General features: G+C 36.7%; 2 protein-coding genes across 2 annotated transcripts in view; both read right to left on the bottom strand.

Moving 5' to 3' along the window:
* Positions 1 to 1,705: 1,705 nt before the first annotated feature.
* Positions 1,706 to 7,912, bottom strand: LOC127441562 (kelch-like protein 6). Its single transcript, XM_051699133.1, has 7 exons — positions 7,524 to 7,912; positions 7,221 to 7,386; positions 6,006 to 6,455; positions 4,330 to 4,567; positions 3,933 to 4,135; positions 2,968 to 3,181; positions 1,706 to 2,824 (listed from the first exon to the last, which is right to left on the bottom strand). Exons 1-7 carry the CDS (start codon positions 7,793 to 7,795, stop codon positions 2,523 to 2,525), a joined length of 1,845 nt encoding a protein of 614 aa, XP_051555093.1. The 5' UTR covers positions 7,796 to 7,912; the 3' UTR covers positions 1,706 to 2,522.
* Positions 7,913 to 8,491: 579 nt separating this feature from the next.
* Positions 8,492 to 26,879, bottom strand: part of LOC127441563 (serine/threonine-protein kinase PAK 2-like) — a 28,980-nt gene continuing 10,592 nt past the window's right edge. The window contains exons 2-14 of the mRNA XM_051699134.1: positions 17,879 to 18,111; positions 16,386 to 16,489; positions 15,923 to 16,067; positions 15,690 to 15,814; positions 13,495 to 13,627; positions 13,258 to 13,321; positions 13,054 to 13,102; positions 12,799 to 12,911; positions 11,489 to 11,606; positions 11,304 to 11,403; positions 10,990 to 11,186; positions 10,651 to 10,788; positions 8,492 to 9,782 (exon numbers count right to left, since the gene is read on the bottom strand). Coding sequence (XP_051555094.1) covers positions 9,696 to 9,782; positions 10,651 to 10,788; positions 10,990 to 11,186; positions 11,304 to 11,403; positions 11,489 to 11,606; positions 12,799 to 12,911; positions 13,054 to 13,102; positions 13,258 to 13,321; positions 13,495 to 13,627; positions 15,690 to 15,814; positions 15,923 to 16,067; positions 16,386 to 16,489; positions 17,879 to 18,065 — 1,560 coding nt within the window. The 5' untranslated portion in view covers positions 18,066 to 18,111 and the 3' untranslated portion in view covers positions 8,492 to 9,695. The remainder of the gene's footprint in view (positions 9,783 to 10,650; positions 10,789 to 10,989; positions 11,187 to 11,303; positions 11,404 to 11,488; positions 11,607 to 12,798; positions 12,912 to 13,053; positions 13,103 to 13,257; positions 13,322 to 13,494; positions 13,628 to 15,689; positions 15,815 to 15,922; positions 16,068 to 16,385; positions 16,490 to 17,878; positions 18,112 to 26,879) is intronic.

Below are 26,879 nucleotides of genomic sequence, written 5' to 3'. Positions count from 1 at the left end.
AGATATACTTACTTACTACATGTGGCCAGTCTATTCACTGGGAAGTTACCATAACCTTTGGAATGTGAAAATAACATTTTCAGGAATTTTTATGATGTTTATCCTAAAATAACCTAACACTGTACTCATATTATTGGATTTACTATAATAATCTCACCTGTCGTAAATCAGTTTATCTACTATGAATTTACTACAAACTTTATTTATTTTAAATAATCCAATAGTCTATTCTATTTTATTCATATTATTGGACTTACTGTAAAATTCTCACTTATTATAGCTCAGTCTATTAACTGGCAACCTACTACAACATTTGGAATGTAAAAGTGTACTTTTAATGTTTTATGTTTAACTTGCACGTCAACTGAATGAGTGATTGGACACCGCTAATAGTGAGTGGAATTTTCAGATGGTCCCTTGAGTACGCTAAGCAATGAAAGCGCATTGGAGCATTTTCAGTCATAATTCTGCAGCCACACCAACCGACAGTTCTGAGTGCAGTGTTTTATGTCTGTATATTATAGTTATATACCATTTGTATTTATATACCATAACATCAAGCCAAGTGTGCGAAATCTTTGCAAACTTATAGCCGGCAGAGAGCGCGGGTACGATAAACTGAATATCAAAAAATATCGAACCTAAAACTAACTTTACCCAGCTCTGGGATCTTAGGTGTGGAGGGACATGCTCATCATGGAAATTATGCTTAAGGAAGTTCATGAATGCTCGTCTCTCAAAAGCTCGACCAGTGAATTTAAAGTCAGCATTTCCACATAGCCTTCAAATTTGTAAGATAATAAAACGCACACAAAACTGCCACGTATTCGACCCAGGCCAGAAGTAAAGGCTACCCATATTCCCATTCAAAAACATGGATGTCGGAATGATCTTTTGGCATACAGAGCGAGGGATTAATCTTAATAAAGATCTTAAGTGTGTGTGTGTGTGTGTGTGTGTGTGTGTGTGTGTCACTCTTATCAATTGCTTCACGTGGCAATGACTGTCCTAATGCTGAATCGCATGAAGATGAAACCCTGTCTGTATTCAGTTAACATTTCACAGTTATGTGTAGGCACAGTGTCTGACTATTTGATGAGAGAGATAGCTCAAATGCAATAAACGTGGCGAGTTTTGGAGAATAAATGGTAAAGAATTTAATATTGACTGAGACGAATTCATCTGAACAATTAAACAGCAGATAACTTTTATTCTGTTTCACAGCATTGAGGAAGACGATGGTGCAGTTGACCAATCAGAAGAAAGGGGCGTTTCGGGTCCATCCATATGTGCGAATCAAATATTCAAGCCATATATTAGTGAAATCAAATAATCAAAATGCACAGTGTCCCATGGCAATTTTTCCAATTTTCTATTTTTAACTTCAGCATTAAATCGAACTGACAAAAAAACAAGTCATTATTTGTTTTTTAACATTGGTTTTGTAAACGGATTATGAAATAAGTCGTTTTTTGTTTTTCCGATTTTGAATTCCTAACTGAATATGAAATTAACGAATGATATACGGATTATCTGGGATGGTATAAGGGTGATTAAATTAGGAAATGTTTTTTGGGTGAACTATCCCTTTAACGTAAGCATAAGTATAAAAACTAATATAGATATATTGATCATATTAGCAGAATAAGTAAATGTATCCATCTCTTAAAGCTGTACTCTTGATGTTACATTTAAATAAAGCAAGTTTTTTTTAAATTTTATTTATTTTTTTATTGTCAAGATTAAGAGTTAAAATGTAGCATAATGCATACATATAAGTATATACAGTATATAATCTCAATAGAAAAGCCAAAAGGGAAGAAAAAAAAACTTTAATGTAATTTAGCAATTTACAATGAAGTCAGTCTCGGTGGCGGAGTTATCAACACTTCTAAGGTTTGAGCAAGTTATTTGTGAATGGGAACCCTCAATATGTGCAGTCTGGTGACTGCTGCATGTGATGTGAAATTGGACAAATTTGTTTGTAAATTATTATTTAAACCAATTTTATGGAAAAATTTACATAAGGATGGATTCAAGAACAATTTGTGCAGAAATTTGTGTGTAAATTGTTGGTAAACTCATTCTTATGTAAATTCCTCCATTGAATTGAAAAATGTAATTAAATGAAAAAAAAAAACACAAGCGGAACAAACTTGTGTGTAAATTGTTAATAATAGCATTCTTCCGTAAATTTCCCCATTGAATTCAACAGGAAATTTACATGAGGATGGATTCATGAATGATTTTTACACAAATCCTTCTCATGTTTCATGAATAAGGCCCATTGTGTTTATTTTGAATCTCACAGAAACACTTACCCTAACCTTAGTAGCAGCTAATGTGAATCAAAGTTATGAAAACCTTTATATTATAATAACAATATGTAACGCTATTGTCTCTAAAGATTTTATTAACTTTAGGTTTTTTCTGTAAATGCTGAAACTAACACTTGTAGAGTCATATTTCATATGTTAATCACAAAACATTTGACAAAGTCTTGTCAGTAGAGCTGCGACATGTCATCCATTGACTGTTCCAGGCGTTATCCTGCGTATATGTGTGTAGGATTTCCTGAGTGTCACGCTACCATGATGAGACACTCCACGCGGCAGCACACACTCCTCAGTCAACTTTTTCACCTCCGGATCCCAGCACAATACAGTTGCAATAACCTCATTCTTGTCGTCACGACCACCAGTAATAAAGAGCTTGTTGTTGCAGGCAGCAATCCCACAGCTGGCCCTCTCACATCCCAGCTGAGTTATTAGTGTCCAGGAGTCTTCAAGAGGACTGTAGGAATACAAAGCCTTCATCGCTCCACCTTTATTGTAGAGAGTTGCATAGTTTACAGTCCCCAAAATGATTTAATCAAAATTAATGCAGTAATTCTGGTGGCTAGTGTATGGTGTTCAAGCTGTAACATCATAACAAAAAAAGGAGCAAAGAATAAAAAAAAATACCAACCAACAACATAGATGGAATCCTTAAAAGTGACAGCATTTGTGCATTTGGCCTCAGTGGGCATTGGGCACTTTAAGGTCCATGTATTTGATATTGAATCAAAGCACTGCATGCTGTTTGTTGCTAGCTTGCCATTGGGGCCTCCACCAATCACAAAGATGCACTTGTCATAGCTGGCAGCAGAGAATGAGCTTACACTCAGCATGAGGGGTGCTGCCTTGAAGGTGGATAAAAAACTCATGAGATTGCAATCAGTATTTCTTTAAGTATTTCTTATGTGAGATTTAATTTAACCTTTTTATGATAGGTTAAAGGGATAGTTCACCCATAAATGAAAATTCTCTAATAATTTAATCACCCTTATGATATCCCAGGTGTATATGACTTCTTTCTTCAGCAGAACATATCTTAGCTGAGTAGGTCCTTAAAATGCAAGTAGATGGTGATTAGACCTTTGAAGCTCCAAAAATCACAGACAGTCAGCATAAACGTCATCGATATGACTTCAACGGTTAAATGAATGTCTTAGAAAGATAAACGATTGCTTTTTCATGCGAGGCAGCGAGGGTGAGTAAATGATGAGAGAATTTTCATTTTTGGGTGAACTAACCTTTTAAAGTAAACATCAGAAATCCCCTTAAAAGATGTCATGATAGGCTGTAGAAGGTAGCTAAGGTAGCGTAGTGCTCATTAAGCCTTCATTCATTTTTACATAGCTGAATGAAAGACTTGAGGTTGGGTCTTTTAGTGTAGTACCTTAATAAGGGCTTATTTGACCTTGCCCTGAGCTAAATGTGGTGACCCAATACATTATGAACAAATATGGACTGCATAATGGACAATATGGACTTTCTAAAGAAGTGCATAACTGATACAGATGCAAAAGTTTGGGCACTCTGGAACTGTCCACATTAATTAAGCTCTGATACTGTACAAAAACCAGTTATAGTTGTGTCTTCAGAACGAACCTCTGTCCAGCAGTTGTGAAATGGATCATATGCTTCGACACTGTTCACTCTCTGGATTCCATCGAATCCACCCAATACATAAACCTTTCCTCCAACAACTGCCATCTTGTGTCTCCAGCGTCCAATGTTGAGATACTCTATCTGGATCCATTTGTTTAGTGATGCATTATACTTCCACACATCATGCAATGTTTCCTTGCCACCTGTTTTAGTGTAAGATCATAGCTTACATGAATCAATGACTTTTTAAGTTAGTGTTTTGCAAAAATGTATATTAGTAACCAGGCAAAGAAGAAATAGACTTCATAGTTACTGTCACTGTAAAACCACTTCCACTACATAACTTACAAAATGTGAACTCACCAAGTGCCTGACAATGTAATGTAATGTTGCTTACCAGATATGTACACTTCATTTCTGAAGGTGACACAGGCAAACTCCACCCACTTTTTATTTTCATTCTCGGATTCCATCTCAGTGTTTGGCAATTTTGCCACCTCTAAGCGGCTCCTGCGCAGTGGGTCCAGACAGGTCACCTCTGACACAAACTTCTCATCCTTTGTGCATCCTCCAATGATCATGAACACCTCTGACTGGAACTCTCGCACTCTTGGTTTGGTGCGCTCAGAGATCACCTATAAACCAAAATGTAGGTCATTTAATGTGTTTGAAGAATGGAGCTGCTCTCTCAATCAAGGATGCAAAAAAGTGTGTAATTAAGCAGTAGCACATGGGCAAGGGGGCTGTTGTACATGTTTCCCAACTTTTCACCATACTACTATGGGATGCTTAAGCATTTTGGCGCTTTAATACGAAACATTATAGCTTCAACACAGGATGCTGGGTATCCCCCTTGAGCATTTCGCTGCTTAAAAATGGCCTTAATCACATTAGAAACATCTTTCATTATTGACGAGAATGACAATGATGCAGTGAGGGACAGACTTACAGTCTTCAATGCTCTACTGTTTTTTTTTTTTTAAGTGTTTTGGATCGTTTGGCTGATGAAATACTTGAAAAAACATATTTTCAAGAAATTCCAATAGACAAAAAACCCCCAGAAAACACGAGTTGTAGAAAATGTTATGTGATCTATGAGCTTTAGACAGTGCATGACATTGAAGAGACTGTAAGTCTATCCATCACAACCTCTTTTTCATTCACATTAAAAATCAAATATGCCGCCATTGTGAATAATGTCTATAGGTGTCCTGTTCAGGACAATGGCAAAATACGGTACATCCCAGCAAATGCGGGGCATTTGGCAATCCTAGTTGTACTGAATATAAAATAAATTTGTCTATTTTTGCTCCGCTAATGAAAATAGTTTCAAACAAAGCCAAACAACACACATCCTGTTCGGAATGCCACCAACAGACAAAATAGTGATACATATTGATTAAAGCCTCCCAGTACTGTTATACTTAATAACTGTGATGAACAAAGCTTTCTGAAACTGAATCAATTGAACCAATCAGACCAGATCAATATTAATATGTTTTCGTTTTGAAAATGCATTGATGTCACTACATTTAAGCATCTCCTCCACACTAGAACGGTGTTTTCCTCCACCGACAACTGAGACTTTCAGAAACGCACTCCATTACTGCATACTTTTGAAAATTATGACATTAGGAAACTGAAAATTTAGTTTTTCAGACTTAAAAGGAATAGTCTGGACGTGGCCTTACTTAGCACAATGATTCACTGTTTGGAAGTTCCAAGTTGGAATGTCGCCTTTCCAATCAGATTACAGGACTGGAATTAACAGTTGTGTAGTTGCTTTAATATTGTTAATTGATAGGTCTGAAGTGGAGTATAATGTTTGTGACAACACTGTTGATTTTCCTAACTTTCTCTGAAACATTTTCTGATAAAGATCTCCAAAAACAGAAGATTTTCCACGTCATCATAACAGTTACATAACACTTCCTATATTTTAACGAAATGTTTCGTGTTCTGACCACTATAACAATATGACACAAACTAGAATTCAGAAGAAAGGTCACCTTGAAAAGACCATTAAAACTGATTTGATTTTGAATTTGAAAGTAATTTGCCTTTAATACTGACCTCTTTCCCTGAGAGATGATACAGTCGGGCCTCCTGCAGAAGTGGGAACACCTCGCCACATTTGCGTATTAGGGGGTCTCCTTCCACCCTTTCTACAAAGTACCATGGGTCCAACAATGGAAGCCGCACATGTGTGAGGACAAGGGACAGCAGAGCCACCCTGTCGTGCTCATGAGCCCTCACCCAACGTATAACTGTCTCAAACACCTGCTCCTCCTCTGTTACCCCCAAGTCATCATGTTGGAGCAGACTGACCAACACGTCTACAGGAAGCTCCAGGATCTCATCATGCTCTACTATTTGGGAAAAGTTTTGGATAATGAAGCTGTGGACCTGGGTTTTCAGAGACACCAGTGAGTGGACATCGGCTAGGCGCAGGATGCCCACACAGTTTTCAGGGTGTAGGGCCTCCGCAAGGTAACCAGCACAGGCGTCAACCATACGTGGAAACTGCAGTAAAGATGGATTCAGCTGGATGTAATTACAGAATATAAAGCTATTGTATGCATTTTTAATTAATAAAATCAAACAGATCTGTGGTTTGGTAACAGGTTAGCATCATGTAAAATGGATTATACCATAAATTCATACAGCTACAAGAGTCGTACAGCAATTACATCGGAATGCTCAATTTGTGCATTAAATCAACAAACTTAAAAAATAAACCTACTTAATATCCCATCTCCTTGAATATATATCTGCATTGTTGAAATTCTGTGTGATATAACTGTCTTCAAAGTAACTGGAAGGAATTATATTTCAACAAACAAAATGTAACTATACTGTATATACTATACCAACTATATACAGCAAACATTTGACCCCACCTAGCTACCTAAGTCCAGATGCGACTACTAGAACCGAAATGGAAAATTATGCTCTCAGCAGACAATGTTCAGTTTCACTTCCCTGTTATGCTACTTTTGTGGGGGTTCTGACATCTTCACCACCATGGGTGGAGGACACGTTAAAATACCACAGATGTGGAACTGGGGAAGTAAACAGTAAAATAATTGTCATGTGCACCCACAACAAATATAGAACATAAAACTGGTGTACTTTGCATAACAGAAACCTTGTTAATTTTATTTTTGCAAGTTGTTATTCTAGCATTTAAATGTACTATTCTCCATAAGGTCAAAAAAAAAAAAAAAAAAAAAAATATATATATGTTTGATAAGTAGTTATGATAGTTAAAGTTGTGATAGTACTAACCTGAAAAAGGCTGGCTGCCTCAAGCGTTCTCTGAACATTGTCCTTGGTTATGGTGACTTTGCTGGTGTAAGTGTATTCTAAGAGGTTTCTCATAGTCTCGGCATCAAGGCCTTTAATATTTACATTCTCTTCATGTTTTTCTCTGTGGTCATTACAAAACATTGCTCTACACAAATTAAAATAAGATTAAAACAATTACTTAACCACAAACAGTGCTTTCCAACTTTTTGAGATAAATAAAATGAAACAAAACTAAAGTTTACGTATTCCACATCAAATGAAATGATTGCACTATCGGCTAACCTGAAATAATGACTGGCTGCAGCGAGGACCACTCGATGGCAAGGAAAGCTCTGGCCCTGTACATGGAGAATGACATCTGTTAAGCTATCCTCTAGCCGAAGACTGTGTAGTCCATTTTGCAAGTGAATGGCAAACCCGAAGTCTTCAAATGTAACCTGACCATCCTCCTGGCTCTTTTGCATTGAGCTCTCCAGCATGCTGAGACCACCAGCAGAGGCTTCGCTCTTGGCAGATGAAGGGCATTTGGATTTATTCTCCAAAGAGTCACCCATGATTTGATGACCTATCTCACCATGAGATGTCTAGATGTTGGTGAAACACTAGAACAGAAAGCTGAATTGTTCTTTCCTAACACGCAAGCTTCCTGTTTTCACAACGGCTCTAAATTCACACTCAGTGAATTGAAGAGGTCTGGTGTTAAAAGAGGAAGTACTGAAACCTCTCAAATCCAGCTCTAACAAACAAATCCAGTTCATTCCTCTGTTGTCCATTTTGTAAAAATGGATGCTTTTAAAGAACATGTTAGTAAAGGAGAAAGTGGAAATTAAGGGGAAGGTGGAAACAGAATATTTCACATTCTGGGGCCTTTGAAGATACAGTATGTCACTACTTCATTAGAATCAAGAAAATAAATCTCTTAATTATGCTGCCATAAACAACCTCTAAAAAAGCATTTGTAATAAAGCCTATTTTGGGACAAACTTTATATTATGGTTCTATTTGCTAACATTGGGAACTATGAACTAACCATAAACAGTATTTTTTCCACAGTATTTATTATCTTGGTTACTGTTAATTTATTACAAAATACAACTGATCAATGTTAGTTCATAATGCAGTAACTAATTTTAATGTATAAAACTTATAATTCTAACTTCTAAAACCTATTAGTTAATGTTAATAACTGCTGTAAAAGTATTGTTCATTGTTAGTTCATGTTAATAATTGTTAACAAATACAACCTTGTTGTAGTGTAACCAATACTTTAATCTGACCAAAGAGTGTTAACTTAAATGCTATTTTAGATTTCATCTAGAACTGTATTCCATACAACTATATTTAATAGAAATAACAAAAGAATGTTGGATGATGCATTCAGCAATACAAGTTAGAGAAATTTACTTGCTAATCTTTCAAATTCAACAGTCTTTGCAGATTTAAAAGTCTATTTTAATAATTTATAAAGGATATGTTTTAAGACATTTTCATCAAAAAAAAAAAAAAAAAAAATCCAATCTCAGGAAATAAGCAGAAAACAGACAAAAAGTGTGTTTACTCTAATGGAATGTATGAACATTTGAAAATGTTTCTTGGTGAAATGTAGTTAACTTGAAAAACAAGTTCGATTTAACATGCAAAGAATATAGCAAATTATTTATTTCTAAGACAACAATAAATTCTGGTAACTTCTGTCAGATTGTTAGTTAAAATATAAAATACTGTATTCATAAATAGAAGACAGCTAGTCAAAAATGTCCTGATTCCTGTTTTTGTTTTTTCATTTTGGCATGCTAATCCAAGTACATAATATACAAAACGATTTAATAAACTTTAGGTGTTTAGGTTTTTGTTTTAACCAAGTCAACAAAAATGTGGAAATTGTTCATTTAATTTCATATAGCAAAATTGTTGAATTTTCTTAAGACAAGTGAAGGCAAATAGGTAGTAGGCACAAGTAACAGGTCATTATGAGATGAGGGGGCAGGAATATAACAGTTCAAGTATTAACAATACTTCTCTTAAAGATTAAAAAATGGCAAAGTACTTTGTTTGGTAAGAACACACCAATACTCACAACTAATAAAATTCAACTGAATTTTGACAGAAATTCATGAAACTTTCAGGTACACACAGACCAATGAAACGGTGACAGAACCGTTTCCATTATACAAATAAAATGAGAGATATCAGCAGAAAACAAGAGAGGTCTACACTTTGTGGATCCTCTGGTATTTTAGCTCCTTCAGGCACATTAAAAGAGAGTTTGGCGTGAGGAGGCATGACATGGTGATTGTGCAATTCTGATGGAGATGACTAAGGTCCTCAGGGCTGAATAGCAAGGTCCTTCACTGGGCTAGAAGGGGGACTCTGCTGGAGTGATAGACGTCTTCACAGGAACTGGTCGTGAGAAGGAATTTCGGCATTGGCACATAGTGACAAACTGTTCTGAGGCTAGCGATTACTCTTCATTGCCTCCTTGGCAGCAAGTATAAGAGGAGTGAGGCTGGAAAGGGGCTTTGCCAACTTGAGGAAAGGATGCTGCAAAGCGGACAATGGATATATTGAAATTAGTACATTCTTCATAAGATTACCTATTCATCAACAACAGATATCTCTAACATCTCTATCAAGTTGATTTGTAAACAGACAAAACTCATTTAAAGGAATAGTTCACCCAAAAATGAAAACGCTCTCATCATTTACTAACCCTCATGCCATCCTATATGTGCATGACTTTCTTTCTTCAGCACAACACAAATTAAAATTTTTAGAAGAATATTTCAGCTCTTTAGGCTCGCACAATGCAAGTGAATGGGTGCCAAAATTTTTACGCTCTAAAAAGCACATAAAGGCAATCCGTATGACTCCAGTGGTTAAATCTATATCTTCAGAAGTGATATGATACGTCTGAGTGAGAAACAGATCAATATTTAAGTCCATTTTTGCTAGAAATTCTACTCCCTGCCCAGTAGGGGGCATATGCACGAAGAATGTAAATAACCAAAAACAGAAGGAGAATGTGAAAGTTAAAGTGGAGATTGACTGAGCAGGGGGGAGAATTTATAGTAAAAATGGACTACAAAATTGATCTGTTTCTCACCTACATCCATCATATCACTTTTGAAGATATGAATTTAACCACTGGAGTCTTATGGATTACTTTTATGCTGATTTATGTGATTTTTTGGAGCTTCACATTTTTGGCACCCATTCACTTGTATTGTATGGACCAAAAGAGCCGAGATGTTCTTCTAAAAATCTTACTTTGTGTTCTGCAGAAGAAAGAAAGTCATACACATCTGGGATGGCATAAGTGTGAGTTAATGAAGAGAGAATTTTCATTTTTGGGTGAACTACTCCTTTGACTATTGTTGGGGGTATTACAGGATTCAATTTTGCTTCTTACCTGCAAGAGTTCTTTTCCTCCACCTCTCTTCTCCACATCCATTTCAAGGCAGCGGTTGAGGAAGTCTCTAAAAATGGGCGACAGCTTCTCAGGGTTCTGCAGCTCTGGGGTGCCATTAGTGGCAATGAGGTACAGTGCCTGGAGATGGAGATGATGAACATTAACCACATTACACACAATGGTATAAATACATAATGTTATGCAGAAGTTTTACAGATTGCTCAAAAGTACTTTTACACTCTTCTTCTGAATACTTCCAATTCATATTATTTAGAATCAAACAAGCACTGTCTTCACAAATGACCTCTCATAGTATCATGTAGGACAACAAAGGCTTACCCTTAGCGGATTCTCATTGAGGTAAGGGGGTTCACCCTCTACCATCTCAATGGCCATGATACCCAGGGACCATATGTCCACTTTGGGTCCATAGGCCTTACGTGTGACCACCTCGGGGGCCATCCAATAGGGTGTTCCTACCATGGTGCTCCTCTTACTTTGCTCAGGTGTGATTTGAGCACAGAACCCAAAATCAGCTAAGAAGAGACAAAAAGATACACAAATGTTAGTTGTGTATCCCAAGAATGTGTTAACACTTTTTCCACTTTTTATTTTAAGGAATACAGCACTTGACTGTAGGACCATGAACTAACTTAGTTTGACAGATCCATCCATTCCTAATAGAACGTTGTCACTTTTGATGTCTCGATGAATGACCTGGTTTGCATGCAGGAACTCCAGGGCTTGTAAACACTGCGGAAGAGATACCCCACAATACTCAGACAAAAATGGGAAAAACACACCATCTGATCTCAAAACTATGCCAGAAATACTATACCTCTCTGCAGACAGCAGCAATCTGTGCCTCATCCATACAGGTTTCTGTTACCACATCGGTAAGAGACCCTCCAGCAAGGTACTCCATCACCACAAAGAGCTCATCTCCTACCAAGAAGCTACACCAATGCAAAAGAAAACCAAAGGTAGGTAATACTGTGATTGACTGGATTGGTAATACATTAAAGGAATGCTCCAGGTTCAATACAAGTTAAGCTCAATCGACAGCATTTGTGGGTTAGGAAGCAGAAATCCCGTTTACAATCAGGAACATACAATGGAAGTGAATAGGGCCAGTACATAAACATTAATATACAGACTGTTTTAAAAGTATAGCCACAAGATGTAAATATTATACATGTTAATATGATTTTAGTAAGATTAATATTAAATATTTATTTAAAATTTTTTTTTTATATTTTTTTATTAACATCTAACTGTAAAGACCAAGAGGGAATTATAAGAGACATTATCAATGACGAATGGATTACATGGATCTCACATTTGGACACACATTACAACCAAACGTTTACTCTCAACACGCAGAGAAAGTATGCTGAACTCGGTGCTGAACTGGTGAGCGAAATCTGAAATATTACCAGGCAGTCGCTAATTACAGACATTTAAGGCGCGTATATGAGTGATATATTCTCAATGTAAAGTGTTGCGCATAGAGTAAAAGATTGCTTTTGGGATTTTAAGAATCGATATCGATATAATCAAATGAAGATTGCAGTTAGCTGGAAAATCAATATTTTTGCACGGCCCTGGTGTTAAACGTGTGAGAGGACCAGAATATCCGTGAGAGAAATGTGCTCAGTTTCAGTCTCTCTCGTGCCTCATAGAAGCGTCTCTGAGTGCACTGAGGAACGCTGTTCTGAGTTTGCACTTATTTAGACAACCTGCTTCATCTTTACTGAACTGTTGGACATGACGTGAATACAGAAATAGTTGAAGAAAAATATTGATACAGGGATCTAAAGTAGTGATACAACACTGTAAGGTAAAAGTATTGTGATATATTGATATTTGAAAGTCTTGGCACAGCCCTAATTTGAATGTTTTTGGACTGGCCCCATTCACTTCCACTCTAAGTGCCTAACTGTAACCATGATTTTTTTTTATATAAAAGTCAAAATATTTTTTTCCGGTAATCAACATTATGCCACAAATCCTGTCGATTGAGCTTAACTTATTTTGAACCTGAAACATTCCTTAAAGGAACATTGTGCATAGCGCAATAATGACTTGATTTTACAAGTTTGATTTCATTTAACTGGGAGACTTTACATCTTTAAACAATGTGACTACCTGTCTACAAAGTTGACAATGTTTGGGTTCTTCAGCTCCTTCATTACTAAGATCTCATTAATGATCAGCTCCTTCTTGGGCTGCTTCTGAAGGTTAATCTGCTTGATGGCAACCTAAAGAAACACATCACTGTTAGTTCACATAAGTTCACCAGTTTATTTGGCCTATATCAGCTTACTGAGAAAGGTAAAAAAATCAACTAATAATTCAATAGTCAAAATACAAAATAATCAATAGAGAGAGAGAAAGAAATACCTCTTGGCCAGTAGCAACATCAATGGCTGTGTACACCGTGCCAGATGCGCTGTGGAGACATAACATTCACTTCAAGCAAATGATTCTAGCTACAACCAATGCAGCTGTTGACTAATAAATTAGTAATCAACTGTTCCTGAGATAAAGACTAACAGTATGAATGTAAAACGTTTAAAATGAGAACATATCATTGAGTATATTTACCCTTGTCCAATTTTTTCATATCGTGTGTACTTTTTCTTAGGGTCTCCAATACTGACAATAGTTCCTGAGATCAACCAAAAACAATCATCATGCATTGTTTGACACTTTTACATGGCATTGTGTCATTGTGCAAGTGTAATTGTGCTAATACACATCTAATGTACTGAGATGTGTTTAGTATTCCAGTACTGTAAGAAAAACAATCAAGGCTAAACAGGGGGAGTCGGAAAGACATACTAAGTTTCTCTATGATCTCCTCGTCGGTCATCTTTCCCTTGCCCTTCTTCTGTTTATCAACGGCTTTGGAGGCTTCTGTGTCTGCGATGGCTGCAGGTGCTGGAATGGGATCGATGACCGAGCGAGTGTATACCTATCCAGACAATGGAAAAACAATGGTTTTCACTCCAATCAATAATGTATGAAAGGAATGTAACAAAGTAATCATGACTATTTTAATCAATTATATGAACTGAAATCTTATCATTACGTGCTGATGTGACAATGGGGCTAAAAGACATGGCAAACAACCAGGGTTAGAAATTAACCAGGTCTCAGGTCTTAAAAATGTTAGGGCAAAAATGTCCCCGCAGAGAATTTTTTTGATTTTAATTTGTCATTTCAAATTTGATATATTTCATGATATGCTATTTTGATTTGCTGTGGGTACAGTGCTTCTGTAGACACCGTAGTGATATGTCTCTATAAGGTTCTTTCGCTGTCTTAGAGATGAGTGTTGTTGAATGTGTACCTAATATGAAATTGACTGATGAAAATGTCACCCTGAGGACAATAAATGTGAAAAAAAAAAAAAAAAAGAAGCTCCCAACAACTCAAAACTTGAAACAGCAATTATATAAAAAAATGATGGATGGCTGTATAATCTAACACAGGGACAATCATTAAAAATGTATTATGTATTATTTTTTGGTATGATTAATTACTCTTGTATTTAATGTTGATTTGATTTACAGTACTTTGCAAAAGTCTTAGGCAAATAAGATTTTTCGCAAAAACATTTGTCTTAAGATGGTTATTTATATTTTCAGCTTTAGTGTGTCAATAGGAAATATACATATTAGACAAACTTTTATTTTACAAATTGAATAGAATAGAACAACACGGGAACCCTGCAACAGATGGCATGGTCCCCACAGAGCCCCCCACTGAACATCGAGTCAGTCTGGGATTACAAGAAGAGACAGAAGCAATTGAGACAGCCGAATTGATAGAAGAACTGTGGAAAATTCTCCAAGAAGCTGGGAACATCCTCTCTGCCAACAACCAAGAAAAACTGTATCCAGGTGTACCTAGGAGAATTGGTGCTGTTTTGAAGGCAAAGGTGGTCACATCAAATATTGATTTAGCTTTTTTTTTTTTTTTTTTTTTTTTTTTAAAAAGTTTACTGGACTTTCTATGTTAATTGATAAATTAAAACCATTTATGGCATTATTTTTGAAGACATCCTCACTGTGCAACATTTTTCCCAAGTGCCTAAAACTTTTGCACAGTACTGTATAGGTCAGGTAACTGCCATAATAGAGGTCTGCATTCCAGCAGAACTCCCGCAGGACCCATGAGACCCGATTAGATTTCTTGTGGAGTGGGATTTAATTTCCAGGTTGAAGGTGGGAGCAGACGGTAAGTCCACGAATTGTGGGCGACAGCGGGCAGTTAAGAGAATATCCTGAAAATCCAATGTGGATAACTTTTTTTATTTATTAAAAAAAAAAAAAGGAAAAAAAAAATAATAATAATAATAATATATATATATATATATATATATATATATATATATATATATATATATATATATATATATATATATTTTACAACTAATTTATTTTTGATTACAATAAACATAAAATATGACGAAAAAAAATATAATGTCTCAAATTATCCAATATTTAGAGTAGGCATGCAGGTAGTTCTTTAGAAAAATTAGCTGAGCAAAGTGTGGACACAGTGTCATCAAAGGACATGAAACTCAATGTGTTAAGAAATCAAGGCAAGTCATATGGACATCATGTCATGCATCAACACAGCAATTAGCTGCACAGCTATTACTGAAAAATTTGATGTTTTTTTGTGTACACTTGATGTCTAATTGTATGGCTTTTGCCCTATGTGGAAAACAAATGCGGGGTTGCGGGAATGGGAGTGGTCGGGGAGAAAATCGGGCGGGTGAACATTCATTTGCTGAAATTGTTTGGGTGAGGGATAGATACTTGTGGGTGCGGGATGGAAAAAACTGTCCCGTGAAGAACTCTATGCCATAATTATTCAAAATGAGAGTTTATTTATTTGAAATACTTAAACTGATACTAAAATATTGTGTTTATAAACAGTATGGTAAAAAAGGCCCCTGAAAATAAATTCCAGGGGGCAAATATTATCCCTTAAAAACAAAGTTTCTGACTCTGTTCTCCACTCACAGAAATGGTATGTTGTGGGCGTGGTGCGACAATAGGGGGAGGGGCTTCATCATCATCATCATCATCATCAGGGTCTTTGACTGGTGATTGCTCTGAGCCTTTTTTTGCTGGTGGTGCATCTTTATCTGAAATGAACAGAGAAGCATAGATAGACATTGTGCATGTGTGTGTGTGTGGGGGAGGGGGAGATACAAACACAGATTAAGAGGGGGCATGAATATGTTTTCATTTACCTGTAAAGCTGAGGTATTTCTGTCTGCCGTTGCCTGTGGAGTCGTAGAATTTCAGCACATCCAGTACAGCCTGAGGGTTTTTCTTCTGCTCTGATTTTGTGATATTGGAGGTCTGCAGCAGCCGAGCCCACTGCTCTGGCATGCCCTGAGCGAGTAAAGAAAGAGGGAAAACAGGGTGAGATGGAGAAATAGGGAATGGGAGAGAAAACAAAGTGTGTATGTGTGAGAGAGAGAGAGAGAGAGAGAGAGAGAGAGAGGGAGAGTTAGGACTCATCTAATAATTAGATTAATTAAACTCCAACAGGCAAATCAAATCAGTTCACCATTACAGGCAAGAGACAGAGTCTGTATGCTAAACAATTTAATTAAAGATCCTCTGCAGTATTTGATGGATTAAGATACAGATCAGAGGCAGCATGGGGAAATTACACCAGCGGAAAGGAGGAAAGTAGGTGTCACTCACAGTGAACTCCCCTGTGACAGAATCAAAGCCCACGTGTATGGTGTGCTCAAAATCTGAAGGGCTAGAAATCTCTGGACGATCTTTATCCTTGTCTTTTTTTCTTCCTTTAACAGAAAGAATAGTTATGGTTAGATGATTCTGGTTACTGGCAAAAAGACAGATTTCTGTGGACAATCTTACAATGAAAAAAAAAGTCTGCGATGAGTACACCTCTGCTTCCAAGACTATTCAGGGTTTATCTCTCTAAAGTTAGAACAAAAAGTGATCAATTACAGATAGGAACACCACTTTTTCTTTCCTGATCTCGATCCAATTCGTGTTCTTTTTTTCTTGATCAGTTTAAAATATCTATATAACACTGTGTGAAACTGATTGGGTGTACTGTTTTATGTGTAAAGAAACACATCATGAGCCCGGCGAGTGCTCCAAGTATTTGACACAACAGGGCGCTGCTCATTCATTCTGAAGTGCGCAGTGCATGCAGAACATGTATTTATTTATTAACCGCAGCCTTGCATGATACACCAAGGTATCGTATGGCTTTAAAAGCCTTTGAATGGACCCTTTTTACAGACTGTGATGACGCATTTCCACCTTTTTTAGCAGCGTAAATCTCGCAAAAAAATGTTTTACGTTTTTTTTAATTTTTTTTTATACATTTTTAACATTATAATTTGTGTTATTTTACCCTGGAATTATGTTAAAGGGTTAACAGCTGTGATAGGGTTCCTAATACATCAGCTGAGTGTGTGACAGTCAATTTAGCCCCTTTCTCTATTCTGACTGTTGTAATCCACATCTCTCTATTTTTTTTTCTTTTGGAAAGCTGTGAAAGCATGATAGGGATTTTTTCTTTTGCTGTTGGAGCAAACGGGTTAGCAAATTATATTTGCTGTTGTCTCCCATTCACCGCTATACAATTTTACCCTGCTAGCGTTTACTTCCGCACTCCAAAACCAGGTATGTGAAAAGGTTCCATCTAATGCAAAAGTTATATACTGTAGACTTATTTAATGGGGCTTTTATGGTTCTTTTATGTTATATTTTGAAGCTTGACAGTATCGGATTTGGATCGGTCTCGTCGGACCGACACCCCGCTTCAATACAAGTTATGCATCATCTACATTTGTGGTATACTATCGATTATCACAGAGATTTTTTTTTAAGTAAAAATGTGGTAACAGTAAGACACTTAAAATGGAAGAAAACCAGACAGTGCAAGAAATGCTAAAAGGTAAAATGTTTCATTTCTGCAGAATTGCAAATATTTTACCCTGAACACATGTAACGCCTGTTTTCCGTGGAACACAAAAGATGATGTCAGGAACAATGTTAACTCCAGTCACCATTCACTTTAATTGCAACTCTTTTTTTTTTTTTTTTTTTTTCATACAATGAAAGTTAATAGTGACTGAGGCTAACATTTTGGGAACAAAATGAGGGTGAGTAAATGATGACATTTGAACTATCTCTTCTCAGCCCACTGGTCTTACCTTTGTCTCCTGCAAGCATGGATATGATCCTGTTGCGGTGTTTGTCCTTCTTTTCCTCAGGGAGGGAGGGTAGGGGTTTAGAGCTCGGGCCTGTTGACATGTTGTCCTTGTTGCCTGTGTTAAAGGTGCTGCTCATTCTGACCGGGGGGGCAGGGGGTTTGTCCTCCAGCTCTCCGTTGTCAGACATGACAGGGAAACACACGCAGAAGGGTTATAGGGTTTCAGAGATCAACCTGCAGGAGGCGGCAGAGAAACATGATTGCTGTGTCAGGACTTTATGTACTAATGACGATCAAGCTACGTGTTATCAAGCTAGGGTTATTGGACATCTTTGCTCACTGAATAAAGCATGGCTGACTGTTATACAGAATCGACGCTGCTAGGTGTCAGTGTAAGTCTAACACAACTGCCGTAGCGACCAGAGGTGCATCTTTAATTCAACATAATAAAACATAATACAACATAATAAAACATAATACAATTGAAAAAGAGCAAATCTGATGCATACAAAATTTCTAAAGTGAAACAAGCACTAATTTTATGCAATATTTAAACAAATTTGCATGAACGTGAAAAGAAAAACCCTTTAAAACAGAAAGAGTTATCTATTTATTGGCAAATCTTTGGGTAGATTTTGGAACTGACACAAGGGAAAGTTAAAAGTATGCGTTGTTATATTATCCTAGCATCAATTAAAAAAAAGTTACCACAGCAATGATAGAGTTTCAAATACACTTGCAGAGGGAGTCCGTAAATTTGCCATCTTTCTCTCTTTTACTGCTGTAATCCACCACCAGCTCTATTTTTTATGACTTAAGATCGATCACATTCTTGCACTAAAAAAGGCTAGACACAGTGCAACAAATACTGTTTAACAGAAAGCAGGTGTCTCAAGATGCTTTTAAAGTTCTTTTTAATTAGAAACATCATCTAAAAAAACAGCACTCCTGCACGAGACGCTGAATAAACAAAAACAAAGTTAAACAAAGATGTTCGTCTAGCACGCGTTTACATAGAAAAACAAATGGATGGTTGCAAAAGCGTTCGGTGTGAACAGCCTCTTACAGTTGGTGGAGGTCCTTGGCCATGGCGTCTTGCTATCTTATAAGCGTTTCTCAGATTAAGCAATGAGTTGTTTAAATGCTTTGTCAGGAAAAATGTTCAACTTGGAAATGTGTCTCGAGATCCTCGCATTCAGTTCCTGTCTGTTGTGTTCCGTCTGTTTGAACAGCCCCTGGCCTGGGCTCATAGTCTGAGCTTCACCACTGAGTTCAGCCGAATACTACTGCTATCTGTGAATATTGCTAGTCTACATACAACTGTACTGAATAAAAAACAATGTGGCATTTCACTGTTATTATGAAGCTTGAGTCTGGTGTAGCAGGAATCAGTGCAAGTGTAATACCATGTGAACTGCCTATTGAAGCGCTCAACCCCCCATTTTACATTTGACTTTAAATTTGAGATTATGCACGACTAAAACTTTATTTTATGCACATTAGTTGAAAATGAACTGCTCTTTTTAACAGCCAGGATAGGCATTTCTATGCAATTATATAACAGTGCTGAATGGTTTATGTATTTATTGCACCCTCTTATGGAATAAGGAAACTATGTCAATTTAAAAATCAGCTGACTTTAAAATTAGAATATTAGTTAATATATATTAATATTTATTTCATTTAAAAAAGTACAATACATTTTCATGGTTCAGTCAGTATTGTTTATTTTTGTAAAAAAGTTCAGCACTATTTTACTTTGTTATTTTTCATTCAGTATCAATTTGTAAAATTGATTAATCAGTTATCGGCAGGCACTGCCCAACTTAGTTGTCGTATCGGTAAAATCCACTATCGGTCGATCTCTGATTAATACTCACTTTAATGCATATTTTGTTTAGATAATCATCAAATTTTCTAAATTGGTTATTATTGGGATTTCGTTGCCACAATAAACTACATCTGAGATTTCATTCAGTTTGATCTCTTGTAGCCTCTATGTCTGTGTCTGTCACAGTAAGGAAAAACTTGAAGAAAATTGTCTTTAAAAATATTTAATAAATCGATTTTAAAAACTATCGGCTTATTAATCAACTTTTTTCACTGCCTTAGTCATCGCTATTGGCAAATTCCAATATTGGTTTAACTCTACTCCCATTCACCGCAGTTTACCATGCTATTATTTACTTCAATGTTCCAAATCTAGAAGTGTGAAGTGTTCATATGGCGGCTGTAGTAATGGGAGTACAGATTTTTAACTCAAGAACATGCATTAACTGAACAAGCCTGATAAATAATGTCTGTTTGCGTGATTTGAGCTAAAGAAGGATAATTTATGATCCCATTGTTGTCAGATTTTTTGCCAGTTTGAAATATGCTATTGAAACAATCTTGACAAACAGTTTTGTACATTTTGTTTTTCCCCATTCAAGTAGATAGGAGCTGTACTTGCATGCCTATTGCCAACATAGAAAATAGCTAGATGGCTGCTGAGACAACTGACCTGCCTTAAAGTGAATTTGGTGTAGCATAGCTGCGCTCTGACAGCAAAAGTGCGTGAATCATCGATTCATCTTGAAGTGCTGAGGTTTTTAAGACATTTCAGTTTAGAAGTTAACAGAATATGTGTGGTTGGCCTCAATTTATACAAAGGTGTTCTTGCCGACAGTCTGTCAAGTCGGGTTAGAAATCAGCCATCATGCAGCTGCCTGTATCCTCTCCACCCCTGTCATCAACATGTCTAAATAAGGTAAAATCCTGTAACACTTCCGTGAGGTCAATGCAGCAAATCAGTCATATGCAACAAAACATCAACGTGACCACAATGTCTTCCTGTCTGAAAGCACAGTTCTACTTTACCCCAGCACTATTCATACAACAAGGAACCTACAAACTGTGATTTAAACTGCACAGAGAGAAGAAGGTCTTACATGATGAGTCTAACATGACCATGTAACATGATGAGTATTTTAGGTGTGGTTGCTTCATGCATCCCTGGCTTAAACTCTTGCTACTGAATTTGTTTCAGATGTAACTGAGCAACGGAACTATAAATAAATAGTTCGGGCTAAATAAATTTGAATGTAAATTACTGACAGTGATGCAAAATTTCAACTTTGTTTGAATGGTGCTTTTCATCTGGTATTTGGTTTAACTGTTATAATGGGGACCTAGTTAAATTCTGGTAAAATACTTTCACCATGAAAGCTTAAATTAAAAAAAAATCTTTTTTTCAAATGTTAAAAATTAAATAACAATAAAAAAATCCCCAAAAGACAAGAAAAACAACTAAGGCCATTCTGCATATAATGACAACACTGCAGAGTTGAGAATCAATCAATAAAGTGTAACTATTGCAAAATTTAGTTTATTGCCAGTCGTCATGAGCCAGTTCCTGTTTCCTTATAGGGAACAAACATAGCCAGAATAATGCCCAGTGCAGCCACTAAAAGACAATGTTTAAGCCATTAGTACTTTCAGAAAGAAACACAATACTCAAAGACTGCATTCCAACAAAGGAAAAGCTGAGAGTTCCAAATAATTGTTAACCGAGACATCTTTGCAAACAAAGAAATCAACATTACCATAAATACATCAAGAAGTTGCAAGTGAAAGTCTGTTAAATTTAAAATCCAACTTCTAAGCAAAACACTTAAACTTGAGAAAAAGGGACATCTAACCCCTATACAACACAAACTCCAAAAACAAATCAAGGAAAAGGTTGAATTCGGAGTGAATTCACAGTGCCATCACTATCACTATCTCACCCTGAAGAACCCTGATGGAGATATCCAGCTGATGTCCCTGGTCCGGTTCTGGCACACTCCTGGGACATGGAGGGTCTTCACTATGATATGTCCACTGTATCTCTCTCTCTTTCTGTGCTTCCACTGAAGTGAGTTGAGAGGGAGGCATGTTGATGCAGGCATGCTTCATTCCACAGCAGGATGAAATGCTGCGAGTGCAGTCATGCCTTTGTGCTGCACATTGCTATGGTGATATACCAGCCCCCAGGCTTGATGTAGGCCCTACATTGGAGACATTATGCTGGACATACCTTTACACACTACTGCCTCTCGCTCTGAAGAACCATGCACGGCCACCACCACCATTACAGATAACAACACACTACTGGGAATGGAAAGTGTTTAAATCTGGATTATAGGAGCTGTTTAAGTGTCTTGGTTAAAGAGCACTGAGAAGAAAATACGGACTTTTTTCTTGAAGTGTTACTTTATTGCAAATTGAACAGGCTTAGCTCTTCACAAAATGCCAGATCCTTGGAAATCTCCAGTATGAAATTATCCACTTTTCCCCCTAAAGAATGTTATTTGGGATCATCAAGTCTTTAATTGCTTTTCCCATAATGACAGTGATTTGAAAATGGGTGTGGCTCACCAGCACACAGCGTTTTATAGGCTCAAATCCACTTACAGTTGAAGTCAGAAGTGTACATACACTTAGGTTGAAGTAATTAAAACTAATTTTTTAACCACTCCACAGATTTCATATAAGCAATCTATAGTTTAGGCAAGTCGTTTAGGACATCTACTTGGCAGCATCATGTTGTGGGGTGCTTTGCTGCAGGAAGGACTGGTGCACTTCACAGAACAGATGGCAGCATGAGGAAGGAAAATTACATGAATATATTGAAGCAACATCTCAAGACATCAGCCAAAATGTTAAAGCTTGGTCGCAAACGGGTCTTCCAAATGGACAATGATCCCAAGCATACCTCCAAAGTTGTGGCAAAATGGCTTAAGGACAACAAAGTCAAGGTACTGGAGTGGCCACCAAAAAGCCCTGACCTCAATCCGATAGAATATTTGTGGACAGAACTGAAGCGTGTGCAAGCAAGGAGGCCTACAAACCTGACTCAGTTACACCAGTTCTGTCTGTAGGAATGGGCCAAAATTCCAGCAACTTATTGTGAGAAGCTTGTGGAAGGCTACCCAAAAGGTTTGACACAAGTTAAACAATTTAAAGGCAATGCTACCAAATACTAACAAAGTAAATTTGTTAAAAACAAATGTAAATTTCTGACCCACTGGGAATGTGATGAAAGAAATAAAATAAATCAAATAAAGACATATATCATTCTCTCTACTATTATTCTCACATTTCACATTCTTAAAATAGTGATCCTAACTGACCTAAGACTGGGAATGTTTTCTACGATTAAATGTCAGAAATTGTGAAAAACTGTGTTTAAATGTATTTGGCTAAGTTGTATGTAAACTTCAACTGTATGCATATTTCATTTCATGAGGTATTCTCCACTTGCAGCACAAGGTTTCATGTTTCTCCATCATAAACTGTTGGCCTGACCTATCACGACTCCTAACGCTTCAGGCTACTGATTCCAAAACCCTTTATGTCAAGCCATGTATAACCTCACAGAAACTCTGAGCTAATAGATATAAGCAAACTGCAAGTATGCATAATATGTGCAAAAAGACTTTGACATAGTGCTGCACAATTAAAAGGGCTGGCTCACCAGCACACACCTGAAAGAGCTTTTCGCTGGGAAAAAGGCCAATTGCATGATTTTGTCATGATGCGAGTATAACTTGCTCAAGCCAGATATCAGCATTAATCCTGCCTCTAATTTGAAGAAACATATCATGGTAAATTTCATATTTCTGCTTACTAGATTCTGTGTCTATAACGTAGCCTGTAATTTAGCTATCTATCACTGAGATTATTGGGTTGATGTGAGAGATTAAGGCAACGTTATCAATAGGGCTGGGCGATAAAACAATCTTGATGTTTATCTGAAAAAAAAAAAAAAAAAAAAAAAGAGACATGTCCTTGATATCGATGATAAACTTTTGAGTAATTTTCTATACTTTGTCTATGTTCTACATCTAGACCAGGGGTGTTCATTACATCGATCACAATAACAAAACAACCACTGGTTGGTTGATCTAGATAAAATATAAAAGATTTACTTTTTATAGTAGCTGCGCACTGTTTGATTGACAGGCGGCTAATGCGCCTAAATGGTCAAATACACTTTATAATTCCACCAATGCCCGTCTTGGTAAGGCATTAATGTAAACGCAGTCGGTTTGGTCTAAAGTGAACGTAAACAGTGGGACAAAAAGTGTATTTGCATCAAAATGTCGGACTTGAAGTGTACATGTAACCGAACTGAGCACTGTCTAGTAGGCTATGTCATATAAAGGCTATTAATCAAACAATAACAAGGAAACGAGAAAACCACTCACTACTTTTGGCTGAATAATTTGAGTAGCTTTAAAAGTATTGATGTAACAGAATAAAACAGTGACATTTTTAATAATACTATTTTTTTAATAATACTGACCCCTGATGTAGAGAGTGTGTTAATTTGTATAATAAATTACCAGGAATGTAGAGATGATAAAATAATTTATAATTATGCTTAGCATTTATCAAGTTTTTTCTAATGCCTGATAGAAAAGTATCAACCTTTGTAGAGCAATACTACAGGCAGAACATTCCACCAGTCACAAACTTCAGAAAATTGTGCATCATGCATTAGAATGAGAACAACTATTGCTGGGCATAAAAGATACAAGAACTAAATCAATATAGAACATTGTATCTCAAAAGGAGTACATTGTGGCCCCTCATGTGCTACTTAAAGAAATAGTTCACTCAAAAATGAAAATTCTCTCATTATTTACTCACCCTCATGCCATCCCAGATGTCTATGACTTTCTTTCTTCTGCAGAACACAAATTAAGATTTTTAGAAGAATATTTCAGCTCTGTAGGTCCATATAATACAAGTGAATGGATGCCAAAATTTTGATGCTCCAAAAAGCACATAAAGGCAGCATAAAAGTAATCCATATGACTCCAGTGGTTTAATCCATAACTTCTGAAGTGATATGATAGGTGTAGTTGAGAAACAGATCAATACTTAAGTCCATGTTTGCTAGAAATTCTTCTCCCTGCCCAGTAGATGGCGATATGCATGAAGAATGTGAATCATCAAAAACAAAAGAAGAAGGGAGGAGAATTTATAGTAAAAATGTATCTGTTTTTCATATCTCTTCTGAAGACATGGATTTAACCACTGGAGTCACATAGATTAGGCTAATTTTATGCTGATTTATGTGATTTTTGGAGCTTCAAATTTTTGGCACCCATTCACTTGCATTGTATGGACCAAAAGAGCTGAGATATTCTTCTAAAAATCTTAATTTGTTTTCTGCTGATGAAAGAAAGTCATGTACATCTGGGATGGCATAAGGGTGACTATATGAAGAGAGAATTGTATATTTTTGTGTGAATTATTCCTTTAAAGCCCGATGTGGCCCCTGTACCAAACAACTGCTCTACTGCCTCTATTGTGAGGGACATGACGCACCCCGCTTTTTTAGTGTTTTTTTTTTTTTTTTTGCATTCCTTGCATTGTTTTGAACATGTTTTATGCGCAACAATAATCTTCTTAGTCGGCATTAAGGGAAATTTAGACCCTACACCTGTAATTTCTCATACATTATGATATTGAAAATAGCCTTTTCATCTTTTCATTTCTGTAGTCATGTCACCCTTTTATTTATTTTTTAAATAAGATTCATGTAGTGTTTACAGTATCATAGATAAGTGATGTATTTTAAAAGCTGTCAATCACAAACACCAATAAAATATCTATATTTTTTATTCTTTCTGGCAAACAGCCATAAAAGGGTATGTAAATTATGTGTGCTACATTTTTAAATTGCAGCATAGAGTTTTTATTATAAAGGGGCATAGCTTTCGCAACTCAGTACTCAATACTCACTACTCATGAGTACTTTTAAATGAGCTACACTTTTACTCTAACTTGAGTAGTTTTTAGGACAGGTACTTTTACTCAGACTACATTTTTATGAAGTAACAGTACTTTTACTTGAGTATTATTTTTCAGTACTCTTTCCACCCCTTCTTGTGACTTTCTTCTGTGTAACCAAATAAAAACAAAAGATATTTTGAAGATTATTTAGACAGTTCTTTTCCATACAACAATGTTCATAGTTACCATGGCTGTTAAGCTCTGAAAATAACAGCATACAGGTTTGGAACAACATGAGGAATAACAATGACAGAATTTCATTTTGGGGTGAACTACTTCAGTTTAATTAAAGCTGCACTACGGAACTTTGTGCTCTCTAGTGACACCTGTGGTTAATACCTAAAATTGCAAACAACTTGTGGAGGAACATTTTACGTCAGCTGTGATTGGGCACTGCTCTTCCGCTTGGATCAATCTCATGGTTTGAGGACTCGGAGATATTTAAGAGGTGAAACTCGTGAAAAGGCTGATATGAGTTCAAACAATAAGACTGTAATATAAAAAATGCAAAATGAGGCTTCAATAGACAGCGATGAAACAAACTTTATTGACCATGTAAATAATATGCAGAAATATGTCAAATATCAATTACAATAATAAACGTTCAATCATTTCTTTGGCAGTTAAGTTATTAGAGAGATGGTTACACACTAAACAAATGAACTTACATTCCTATGCTATGAAATCGGTGCACCATAAACAACTTGAGATGAGCATACATTCATGGGGAACTGCCTTGTACCCAGGGCCGTTTCTAGGCATAGGCGAACTAGGCGGTCGCCTAGGGCACCACCTGCTGGGGAGGGTGCCAAAGAGGAGGCCGCTGCCACAGACACCACCCCCCCCCAACCCCCCCCCCAGCAAGGGCGGCAATGGGTATCTCACCTAGGGCGCCAGAATGGTCTGTAACGGCCCTGCTTGTAACTGCAGTGAAATGCGGAAGTAAACCTTTGCAGGGTAAACTGTGACAGTGGTGAATGGGAGATCCCAGAAAATTTTATTTTCACTTTCCCCTCATTTCACTCATTTGCTCCAAGACCAAAAGAAAAAAAATCCACTATTACATTTGAATGACTTTCCAGAAGAGGAACAAACTAGAGAGCGGTGGATTAAGACAGTAAAATGGGAGAAGATGCCAAATTTACTGTCACTCAGCAGCTGTAATAGAAACCCCC

The sequence above is a fragment of the Myxocyprinus asiaticus genome, chromosome 5 (genome assembly GCF_019703515.2).
Source record: "Myxocyprinus asiaticus isolate MX2 ecotype Aquarium Trade chromosome 5, UBuf_Myxa_2, whole genome shotgun sequence".
NCBI classification, from domain to species: domain Eukaryota; kingdom Metazoa; phylum Chordata; class Actinopteri; order Cypriniformes; family Catostomidae; genus Myxocyprinus; species Myxocyprinus asiaticus.
This window is presented reverse-complemented; position numbering and strand designations above follow the sequence as displayed.

What these genes read in the sequence shown, in the direction of transcription:
- LOC127441562 (XM_051699133.1), bottom strand. Translation starts at nt 7,795, where the DNA reads ATGGGTGACTCTTTGGAGAATAAATCCAAATGCCCTTCATCTGCCAAG. An exon ending in ATCATCTCTCAGGGAAAGAG is followed by an intron (nt 4,568 to 6,005) that starts GTCAGTATTAAA and finishes TTTGGTTTATAG; the next exon opens with GTGATCTCTGAGCGCACCAA. An exon ending in TTCACAACTGCTGGACAGAG is followed by an intron (nt 3,182 to 3,932) that starts GTTCGTTCTGAA and finishes TCCACCTTCAAG; the next exon opens with GCAGCACCCCTCATGCTGAG.